Source organism: Coptis chinensis, chromosome 2, assembly GCF_015680905.1.
Source record: "Coptis chinensis isolate HL-2020 chromosome 2, ASM1568090v1, whole genome shotgun sequence".
NCBI lineage: Eukaryota > Viridiplantae > Streptophyta > Magnoliopsida > Ranunculales > Ranunculaceae > Coptis > Coptis chinensis.
In genome coordinates this window covers 112,377,442-112,388,344 of record NC_141457.1, presented here as the reverse complement: position 1 = coordinate 112,388,344, position 10,903 = coordinate 112,377,442, and the positions used below count along the sequence as shown (strand labels likewise).

At 36.4% G+C, this 10,903-nt stretch overlaps 1 protein-coding gene across 1 annotated transcript; it reads left to right on the top strand.

Annotated features, from left to right (window-relative positions):
* Positions 1 to 6,096: 6,096 nt before the first annotated feature.
* ARA12 (Subtilase family protein) lies at positions 6,097 to 9,100 on the top strand. Its single transcript, XM_086592271.1, has one exon. The coding sequence runs from the start codon at positions 6,447 to 6,449 to the stop codon at positions 8,748 to 8,750; it is 2,304 nt and encodes a 767-aa protein (XP_086448397.1). The 5' UTR covers positions 6,097 to 6,446; the 3' UTR covers positions 8,751 to 9,100.
* Positions 9,101 to 10,903: the final 1,803 nt, after the last annotated feature.

Sequence of the window (10,903 nt, the reverse complement as noted above, 5' to 3'; positions counted from 1 at the left end):
CAATCTCCCTCCCTTTGAATGAATCCTTACTACTATACCTTCTTATTCATGATGCATCTCATGTGTTTGAGAAATTTTGCTATTAAGACTTTATTCTATGACTTGCATCGGCTTATGTAAATTGTCATTGCACAACGTGTTATTTTATTTTATATGCATACATCTATATTATCAATTCAATCATGTAACATGTTTGCTATGTTGTATCTAATGGGCATTGTGTTAATAGCATCAGGATATAAATTTTTTGGAAGTCCAACCTTTTAGTGGTGCTTTCTATTTTTAAAAGCTTAGTTTTTTAAAAGCTTAGTAGTAAGTGAATCATGCTTCTTAGTAACAACCTTTTTTTTTTTTGCAATTACTATATTTTGTATAAGGATAAAAATTATATGGCACCTTGGCATTTTAAGAGTTGTTACATTTCTTTATATCATGTGTACAAATAGTAATAGTAATAGTAATTAGGAAAGATCTATTAATTCACTATAAGAAATCCGATTTCAATCTAGAATTCCCTAAAATCGGTTATATGCTAATAAAAATTGAACATAAACCATTAACAATATATGACTTCCGATAAGGTGAAAGTGCTATACCAATATAAGTATATAACTGGAAATGGGGATTTTGCTTGAACAACACCTAGACTTGTGCTTGGGAATGAGACACGTGATAGATTTTAATGGATGTTGTTTCATTGCTTCCTACCTTCATTGATTCCTCCTAAGGATTTCATTTCAATTTGTGATTTTAATACGCGAAATACCTAAAAGATCCTGGGCATATGCCCGAGTCCAAAATCTAGTATTCTCTATTGTAAACCTTAACTCTTCATACACAGACCAAAGTACACAGCCTGACAGCCTTAAAACCTTGTGTGACCGATGAAAATATCAAATTTTGTTAAGAGTGTTCATAACTTCATATCTTAAATATCCCTTGATATTTCTGGCTATCTATTTAAGAGCATCTCTAGGTGGTAGTATCACCTTTAAATTTCTCAAATTTGCTTCTAAAATTTGGAATTTTGTGGAAATCTAACTCTAGGTGGAAGCAAATCTAGTAGTATCACCTGTCTAGCTGCATCCGTAGATGCAAATTTGGAATTTCGGATACGGATGCAGCGCCATTTGCCATTGCAAATGTCGCATGGATTTTTCTTTTTACTTTTTCAATTTCGTGCGACAATGGCAATGTCGCGTGGGGGGGGGTTTTTTTTTTTTTTCAATTTGGGGCAACATTGGGAGTGTCAGGCGACAGTACCAATGGCGCGCGGGATGAAATTTGCGGATGAAATTTGCAGCCACCTAGAGTTGGTCAGATTTTGAAGAAAATTTATCAAATTCGAAAACAAATCTGTAGATGATACTACCACCACATAGAGATATTCTAACGATTATGTTTAAATCCTCATATCATGGTCGAATATAAATATCGATATCAATTATTTGTGCTATTAGCTTAGTTGAATATCTCATGTTTTTTTTGTCTGGCTGAAGTGCTGATTGTATGATTGAGTGAGAGATACCAGTCAATGAGAGGGGCCGTTTTGGATGATGTTAATATGCAACCCACCTAAAGATATTCAACTAAGCTAAGCAGTGCCGACCTAAAATAGTACACCGTAAGTCCGTAACACTTGTTAACGCTAAGGCTAACACAGTAAAGATAATTCGGCTAGTCCATTTTCACATATGATCTATGTATTTTACTAGTCAGGCACTTGGGCTCGAGTTCAGGCCTAAACTGTAACACGTTGATATCATCCATGCGTTTGATATTTTGATATAACTAGAAAGAAGATCAGCTACTGTGTAGTTTGATAGTGTAGCTTGTTTAGATGGACTTCGTTCTGTCTCATGTACACTTGGCTCAATACTCTAATGGGAGTTTGATTTTAATATATATGTTTTGATTAAAGATTATGTTCGACGTCCCATCCTCTTAATATGATTGAGTTAACACTTACATGCCAATCTTAATCAAAATAAAAGCATTAGATAAGGTATGTACTAGTGCCCACACCAAATCACATGGGAAGTTCTTCTAATTATCGATCTATTCTATAATGAACCCCACACACAAGTTTTTCATGCTCAGTTGCTCACTATGCAAGAATTTACCTTGGGCTACATGGCTTAGGCCCAATCGGCCAATCTTCGGAAGTATTTGATATTTTCTCGGATTTAGGCATGGTAATTGGTAAGCACCCTCTGGTTCCGCTGTCTCAAAATTAAGCTAAAAGTCCAACAGTTTTCTTCGGTGCCTAAGTGCCTAACAGAAATGGGTCCTAATCCGTTTCTATTTGGCCAAATGGTGTACTGAGGGTTGGCCGTCCTCCAGGGTACCTTCGAAGTTCAAGCCAGGGCATCAGTGCTATAAGTCTATAACTGGAACTGAGGTAAAACCATCATAATTACTCCATCTCTATCGCACATGCTCTCCTAGCATTAATCTGTTAAACACTTCCAGAAATCCATCTCTATCAGACTGCTCAATTCACCATAAATATTGCACCAAGCCACCAAATAGAGACAACCAGTTGCTATCAAATTTAGCACTGAAGAAGATCGAAATGATTTAATTTATTTACACTAAGCTTTGGAATAGTGTGAACAGGCTAAGTCCAATTGTGGGGACGAACACATTCATTTATTTTCTTGGTGTTGTGGAACACCACATACACACACTAACCAAAACTTCCATTCCTCAAATCACAAATGGCTGAGGAATCGCAAGATTCTAAAGTTAATGAAATGTTAGGTTTGAATATGTTTTTCTCTTCTTTTAATTGGAGTGTGCGTATTATTTAAGGGAGAATGACATGAAAAGTTCAGAATACTTTACTATGGTTCGCCAAAAGAGAGCACTGACCAATAATGATGTTTTGAAAAGATTTTGTTAAGCTTATCTATTTTCTTGCGTTAAAAAAGTATATATTATTACGCGAGTCTGGCTTTGGTGAATGTATTATGAACAAAAAACTAGATGAATGTATTATGAACAAAAAAACTAAGAAAAATGACTGATTCCCTGTCTTTTGCACCGAGAATGAATAAATGAAATAGTATAGTCTCAAAAAAAAATCCAAGAAAGGAATAAAAATTCGATCATTAATTGACCACTAACTATTAGAAGTTGTTCTTCACGTCATAGTGCAGAGCGCGCCCCGCGCTCGTACATAACACAAATAGAGCGCGCTCTGCGCCTCGTGCATAACAATTGTTCAGTAGATATAGCGCGTCTCTACTCCGGATCAAACGAGGGCCATACCCATTTATGTTGGTCAAATACACACCGACTGTTTTGTTTCTATTTTAAACTTGTAATCTCTATATAAATAATTGTAATTTTCTTAGAAATCAATCAAAAAAATATTATCAAATCTCTTTCTCTAATTTATCACTAACCAACAAAATAGATAGAATTTACAAGTCCAATATAAAATATTATGAACGTTTACTATCTTACTACAAAAGTAAAATATCAGGTTGATGTAATTTCCGGCTGTTCTTGTTATTTATTGGGTTGTGTTATGTAAAGTTGTAAACGCCAGTTAATGTCACACCTCCATTGTGGATATCCTTAATAAGCCCCCTTTTGCAGTCCATGGTAACCTTGTTCAAGATTTTGAGCATAACTTGCCAGTCAATTTGAAGCCGGAAAGTTTGTGAAATTGTCCTTAAAGAGTTAAATCAACCTTAGAATTGGTAAGGATTAATGTCAGGCCACCACCGCACCGCAGTAGTGCACTTGGTGGGATACTTCCTTTTGGAAGTGTTAATCTGACGATTTGGACCTTCGGGTCTTTGTTTCGGAAGATATGGGTTGGAGTTTTGTGCATTGGAGGGATGAAAGTGATGGTTGCAAGGTGGATACAGATAATGCATTTCAAGCTTGACGGTGGCGGATTGGAGATGATGCTCCTAGGAGAAGTTTACTTGGGTTCACTTTTAATGTACTTGTTATGTTATTTGTTCCCTGTAATCTGCTTTGACTTATTTGCTTGTTGTATCTGTTGTACTAGTTCATAAATAAAAAGTATGATTTATCGGGAAAAAAAAAGAATTGATAAGAACTAGGAACTAAGAACCAAAAACCCGCAATGAAATGGTTTCCACATTTTGAATTTCAACGAATGTGATGCGATCATAGTTCGTGATTTTGACAGAATCTTCAGAATTTCGTTAAATATTTTGGTTTTTGAGAAATTCGGAATTCTAATTAAAGAGTCGAAAAATATAACGATACAAAGAATCAATGGATCCATTGGTGACACGCTACTAAGAAAAACCATGGAAGACAAAATGGCAATGGTAACTCACTAATTCCCAAAAGAATACATAAACAGGAAGAAATCGTTTTATACGAGCATACAAACAGATTAATGATCCAACAGAAAAATGTTTATTTGCTCTGGCCAAAATCAAGTCTCATATTCAACACATTATGGAATTTAGAGTAAGCCAGGTTTTCAGGTTATTGAAAACGAGTTATTAAAACAAAAAGGTTGTCGAAAATGAACACCGATTCTAACCAGTACCATTGAATGCTTGAACAATTAAACGTTACTATGTATGCTGGAGAATTTTCTCCCAGTTTTTTGAAATCACATGCGATGTTATAAATGATCACCCATACTGTTGTTTGAAATTTAATATAAAAACATTAGTTAGTAGAAAATCTACAATGCTATTTATATCGTGTGGGTAATTCGGTGGCTGGTAGAACTTATGCATCAAGAAAACAGAACACCACCCTACGTGTGTAATAAAAGCAATGACAATAAATCCGAAAACCCATCCCGTGACCAACATAAGTAACCTTTGGAATTTTCCATAACTCGAACTCCTCGTAACTCAATCATAATTGGACTCTCTTTGTCTTTCTTGTACAACTCCAAAATTATGGGTGGCCTGTGACAGTAAACACCCGTTCCCCACTTCCCCACCTCAACAAGATACTCCACTAGTCCACTACTACAATCAGACCCTACCGAGCATCTTTTGCTTATCCATTTTTTGACCATAAAATTATATTTTAGAGAATGCAAACTACGTGTTATACAGAGTTACAGACATGATTGAGCTGAATACAACTTAATCATTGATTCATTGTTTCGCAAGATAAAGTGATAAAGTATGGAGAGTTTATGAGTGGAGATAAACGCAAGACGTTACTTACACACTTACACCACTGTGGGACCTAACGTGGAAGGGGAAGCAAATAAGTCCACAAAGCCCATTTATTCTGTGTGTGGATCTTAGTTAGTAAGGTCGACCGGAAATTATTCAAAACGTTAATAGGGTATAATTCGATTTTAATTTTTAAAAAAATTGTGGTTCGTAAATAAGTGGGTAAAAAAATCTTAGATACGGACTATACACTCATTTTACAAAAAAATTGATCAAAACCATATGAAATTATATTAAGTATTTAAACTAAAACAAACATCTTTAATAATGAAAAAAAAAATCAAAATTCTTTTTACATTTCATATTTTCATCCTAAAAAATAAGAATTTTTCTAAGAACATTTGCAATGCAAGTGAATATAATTCTCCCCTTATTACCGCCACATCAGTACTTATTTACATTCTTTTCACCAAAACGATGAAAAATAAGATAAATAAAATATTTCGGACGGGATGTTAGATTCTAAGGTGAATAAAATATCTCGGACGGAATGTTATATTCCGTTTGGAGACTTTTTGATCTAGACGGAATGTAACATCCCATCCGGTATTTTATCTGAAAAAAAAAATCGAAAAAAACACACGAGACAGAATCCAACATTTAGTGAAAAGTTTCATCTTAAAATCAATTGGAGAAAATAGTCACAAATTATTAACCACTACATTGCACAACTATTTTTGCCAAAAACGGGTGACTATAGTTACAAACCCCTCATAATTTCTTGCATTGCAAATGCTCTAATAATTTTTTTTTTTTTAATCTTATGAAAATTATGAATTTTTAGACCGAATTATTCTCAACCACAATACTTAAAAAATTTGAGGATGCGGATAAACCTTGTTTTGGGCCTTCAAATAAAAAAGTGTTTACGACGAACGACCTTTTTCCTTTTTCCTGCAAAAGTAAAGTAAAAGTAGCCTAACAGAGTAACATTGCCAGCAGAGAGAGAATCTCGAGAGAGAGAGAGAGTAAAAGCCGAACGAAGACACGTGATGAAAGCTCAATTTTCTCGCTTAGAGCTGTCTTCCTTTTTGTCTAAACGCAATCAATCATTCAAAGAACCAGACAAATGAACCACTTCTCTCTCTTTGCATGATTTCATACCTACTAATTAAACTTGCCCCGCTCTTGCTTATTTCTCTCCACTTCACTCTCTCTCCTCCTTTTTTTTCTTATTTATTCGAACACCTTCCATACTCCATTTCTTAGTCTCTTTCACACTCGGAAAGGGAAAAAACCCCATTCAAGAAGATGATGTTCAAGTCCCTATCTCTGATTCTATTACTGGTTCTGTATCTGGGTGTTTCCCACGTATCATGTTCAGCATCAGAGAAGAAGACTTACATCGTACACATGGCTAAATCCGAAATGCCAGAGAGTTTTGAGGAACACACTCACTGGTACGATTCATCACTCAAATCGGTTTCTGACTCAGCTGAAATGCTTTACACTTACACCAACGTTGTTCATGGTTTCTCCACTCGACTCACTCCTGAAGAAGCTGAGTCTTTGGAAGGGTTACCTGGAATTCTCTCTGTTTTACCTGAAGTTGTATATGAACTACACACAACTCGAACTCCTGAGTTTCTTGGACTCGACAGAAACATAGGCGGTTTGGTTCCCGAGTCTGACTCAGTGAGTGATGTAATCGTGGGTGTGCTAGACACTGGTGGTTGGCCCGAAAGCAAAAGCTACGACGACATGGGGCTTGGACCAGTGCCTAGTGAGTGGAAAGGTGAGTGTGAACTAGGCAAGAGTTTCACTGCAGTAAATTGTAACAAGAAGCTAATTGGAGCGCGATTTTTCTCGAGTGGTTACGAAGCGACTCTTGGACCCATAGACGAGTCCAAAGAGTCTAAATCTGCAAGAGACGACGATGGGCATGGTACTCACACGTCCAGTACTGCAGCAGGATCATTAGTAGATGGTGCAAGCCTTTTCGGCTACGCAGAAGGCTCTGCACGTGGAATGGCTACTAGTGCGAGAATTGCTGTTTATAAGGTTTGTTGGTTGGGCGGATGTTTCAGTAGTGATCTTGTGGCTGCAATGGATAAAGCCGTTGCAGACGGCGTAAATGTTCTTTCCATGTCCCTCGGTGGTGGAATGTCTGAATATTACCGTGATAGCGTCGCAATAGGCGCTTTTACGGCAATGGAAAAGGGAATTCTAGTCTCTTGCTCTGCTGGTAATGCTGGGCCTAGTTCTTATAGTTTGTCTAATGTTGCTCCATGGATCACAACTGTTGGTGCTGGTACTTTGGACCGTGACTTCCCTGCATATGTTAGCCTTGGCAATGGAAAAAATTTCTCTGGTGTTTCACTCTACAGTGGAAAACCATTAACCAACTCAATGTTACCGTTTATTTATGCCGCTAACGCCTCAAATTCGACAAATGGAAATCTTTGTATGACAGGAACATTATTGCCGGAAAAAGTTGCCGGAAAAATTGTTCTATGTGATCGAGGATTAAGTGCTAGAGTACAAAAGGGACAAGTGGTGAGAGATGCTGGTGGCTATGGAATGGTGTTAGCGAACACTGCGGCAAACGGCGAAGAGCTTGTCGCCGATGCTCATTTATTGCCTGCATCTACAGTGGGCCAGAAAAGTGGTGTTGCAATCAAAGAATATTTATTAACAGATTCTAATCCAACGGCTACAATTGCATTCGAAGGAACAAAGGTGGGAATCTCACCATCACCGGTGGTAGCAGCGTTTAGTTCACGAGGACCAAATTCAATTACACCAGAGGTTCTCAAACCTGATCTAATTGCTCCAGGTGTCAATATTTTAGCTGGTTGGTCTGGTTCAGTTGGCCCAACTGGTTTACCAGGTGACACGCGTCGAGTTGGATTCAACATAATATCAGGTACATCGATGTCATGTCCACACGTGAGTGGATTAGCAGCGTTAATCAAGGCCGCACATCGGGAATGGAGTCCAGCAGCGATTAAATCAGCTTTAATGACGACAGCTTACAGTTCCTATAAATCAGGTTCAAAGTTACAAGATATTGCAACTGGTGGTCTAGCTACACCGTTCGATTATGGTGCTGGGCACGTGGATCCTGTATCTGCCCTTGATCCTGGTTTGGTTTACGATATTACTGCTGATGATTATCTTGAATTTTTGTGTGCTTTAAATTACACTGCGGCGCAGATTACCAGTGTGGCAAAGAGGAAGTACACGTGTGATGCTAGTAAGCAGTACAGCGTCACATATTTGAACTATCCTTCGTTTGCTGCTGCATTTGAAACTGCTACTACCACGAGTGGGAGTGGGAGTAGTGGATCAAGTAAAGTAGTGAAATATACCCGCACGTTAACGAACGTGGGTGCAGCTGGAACTTATAAGGTGTCATTGTCATCTGAGTCACAATCGGTGAAGATATCGGTTGAGCCTGACTCACTGAGTTTCACACAGCAAAATGAGAAAAAATTGTACACCGTGACGTTTACAGCGAGTTCGATGCCTTCTGGAACGAACTCGTTTGCACGTTTGGAGTGGTCTGATGGTAAGCATATCGTGGGCAGTCCTATCGCTTTCAGTTGGAAGTAAAAAAAATTCGGTTTCTAGAAAGAAGATAAAGTAACGGACTTATTTTTATTCTTCTTTTTCTTTTTCTTTTCTTCTTATAAAAGAACAAAATTGTTAATTATGCTGTATTTGCTAAGTGGAAAACAGTAAGCTGAAAACTATGACATGTGTTCTTGTAAGATGCTCAGTGTTCTTGTACTGTAGTCAGTGTGACTGCTGAAGTACTAAGCTGTAAGAATTATGTAAAATTAATTGACAAAGAACAGAGTTCACAAGAAAGAACTTTAAAATCTTCTTGGATTAATGTGATGTACTTATATGTGAAGAAAGTTTTTTATTTTATAACACTTTGCTCAGTGCAGTTTGGACTTCGGATTATGGTGCTCATGCATGCATTTTTTGTCCGGGATAGTCAAGTCATATATTTTCTAATGCTAAATGTATATAGGCATCAGATGATCATACTTAAAACCAAATGTGATAAGCAGATAGACCATAGGATTTAGATACCTGATATGGAATTATAGATCTCGACAAAATGAACGATTTTGGGTGCTAAATTAACTTGGCTATATTGCTTTGGCAGTACAAACTTTACAAGTAAATGATCATTTTCAGGAAGTTAGTGTTCCCTTTAATGATAAAAAATTTATTTTAGGAAGAACTAAGAAACCCGGTAACCGATCCGAACTAAACCGATAAAAAATAGTTTGGGTTTTGGTAATGTGCTTTGCCCTCCACCGAATCAAACCGATAAGATATTGGTTTAGTTTGGTTTTGGGTTTGCTGTCCACCGAACCAATATAAACCCGAACCGATAAGATGGGATTTAAGTAGGTGTGTAATACGGGGCGGGGCGGGTCAACCGTAGGTCAAATAGTGATGGGGCGGGGCGGGTTGAAGTGTATCGTATTTAAGATTATCACCCGACCCTGTTGGTCAACTTTACAGACGAAACTTTGGGTGGGTCATTCGGGTCGGATGGAAATTATCATTTTAACCCGATTTCACCCAGAAAAAAACATTCTAATTCTGCAAGTAATATATTTCCAATTCACAACATAGAGAAAAAAAATATAATCAATCAATTAAAAATAAACAAAAATAAAAAAACTTAAACTAAAACCCAAAACTATATCTATAAATTTGAAATTTTTTTCTCGTGATTTATCATTTGTAAATTGATTATTTTCCATAACATGATAAAATGAAGATGAGAGCGAGGATCTATGGTATAAAATATAAACTAAAAGAATTCAAAATTAATACAAAGATGAATGATTAATCTTCTCCAAAATTCGAAAGTTAAATTTATAGTTTTGATATTTGCCCAATGTTCAAACTTGAATATTCGAAATTGATGTTGAACTCATAAGTTTGTGTTAATATCTCCCAAATTCCTACAAAAGTTAAAAGAAAATATAAACAAAATACAAAAATATTAGAATTAGAGTCTTGAAATTGTGCAGGTCAACGACTTTTGACACGGTGCGGATCGAGTGGCTTGACGGGTCGGGTTTGAGCATAAAACCTACACTCATAGCCCGACCGCGTAAAAACGGTGGCGGGGCGGGACGAGTCTATTTTTGGGTCAGTACGGTTTTGGGTGACGGGTGAAGACCGGATACCCTACCGGATGATGGGTCAACATTTTTTTTTACACTCCTAGATTTAAGTAATATTTATAATTAATTTTGTATATGTTTATCAATTGTATAACTAAAATTAATATATTTAATTTAGAATTTAATTGATTTTATAGTTTTCGGTTTTAGTCGGTTCGGTTTTAGTTTGCAATATATATCTTATCAGTTTAGTTCGGTTTCGCATGAAATATAATATTATCGATTCGGTTCAGTTTTATTTTTCCAATTTTCTTATCAGTTCGGGTTTGGATTTTCAGAACCCAACCCAAACCGATTCATTGATAGCAAATAAAAAATTTGCTCCTAGGCGTTTAGGAGCGAAAAGTCTCCTAAGCACCCATCCACCACATATCCACTACTTTTTAACTATTGATTAACTATAGTTAATTAAAATATAATCAAATATTTGTTTTATTCTCTCTCCCAATCATTCTATTTTTTATACAATAAATAATAATAATAATAATAATAAACTTTATATAATAAATTAAAAGCCACACTAACATCTATGAAAACAATCTTAAATTT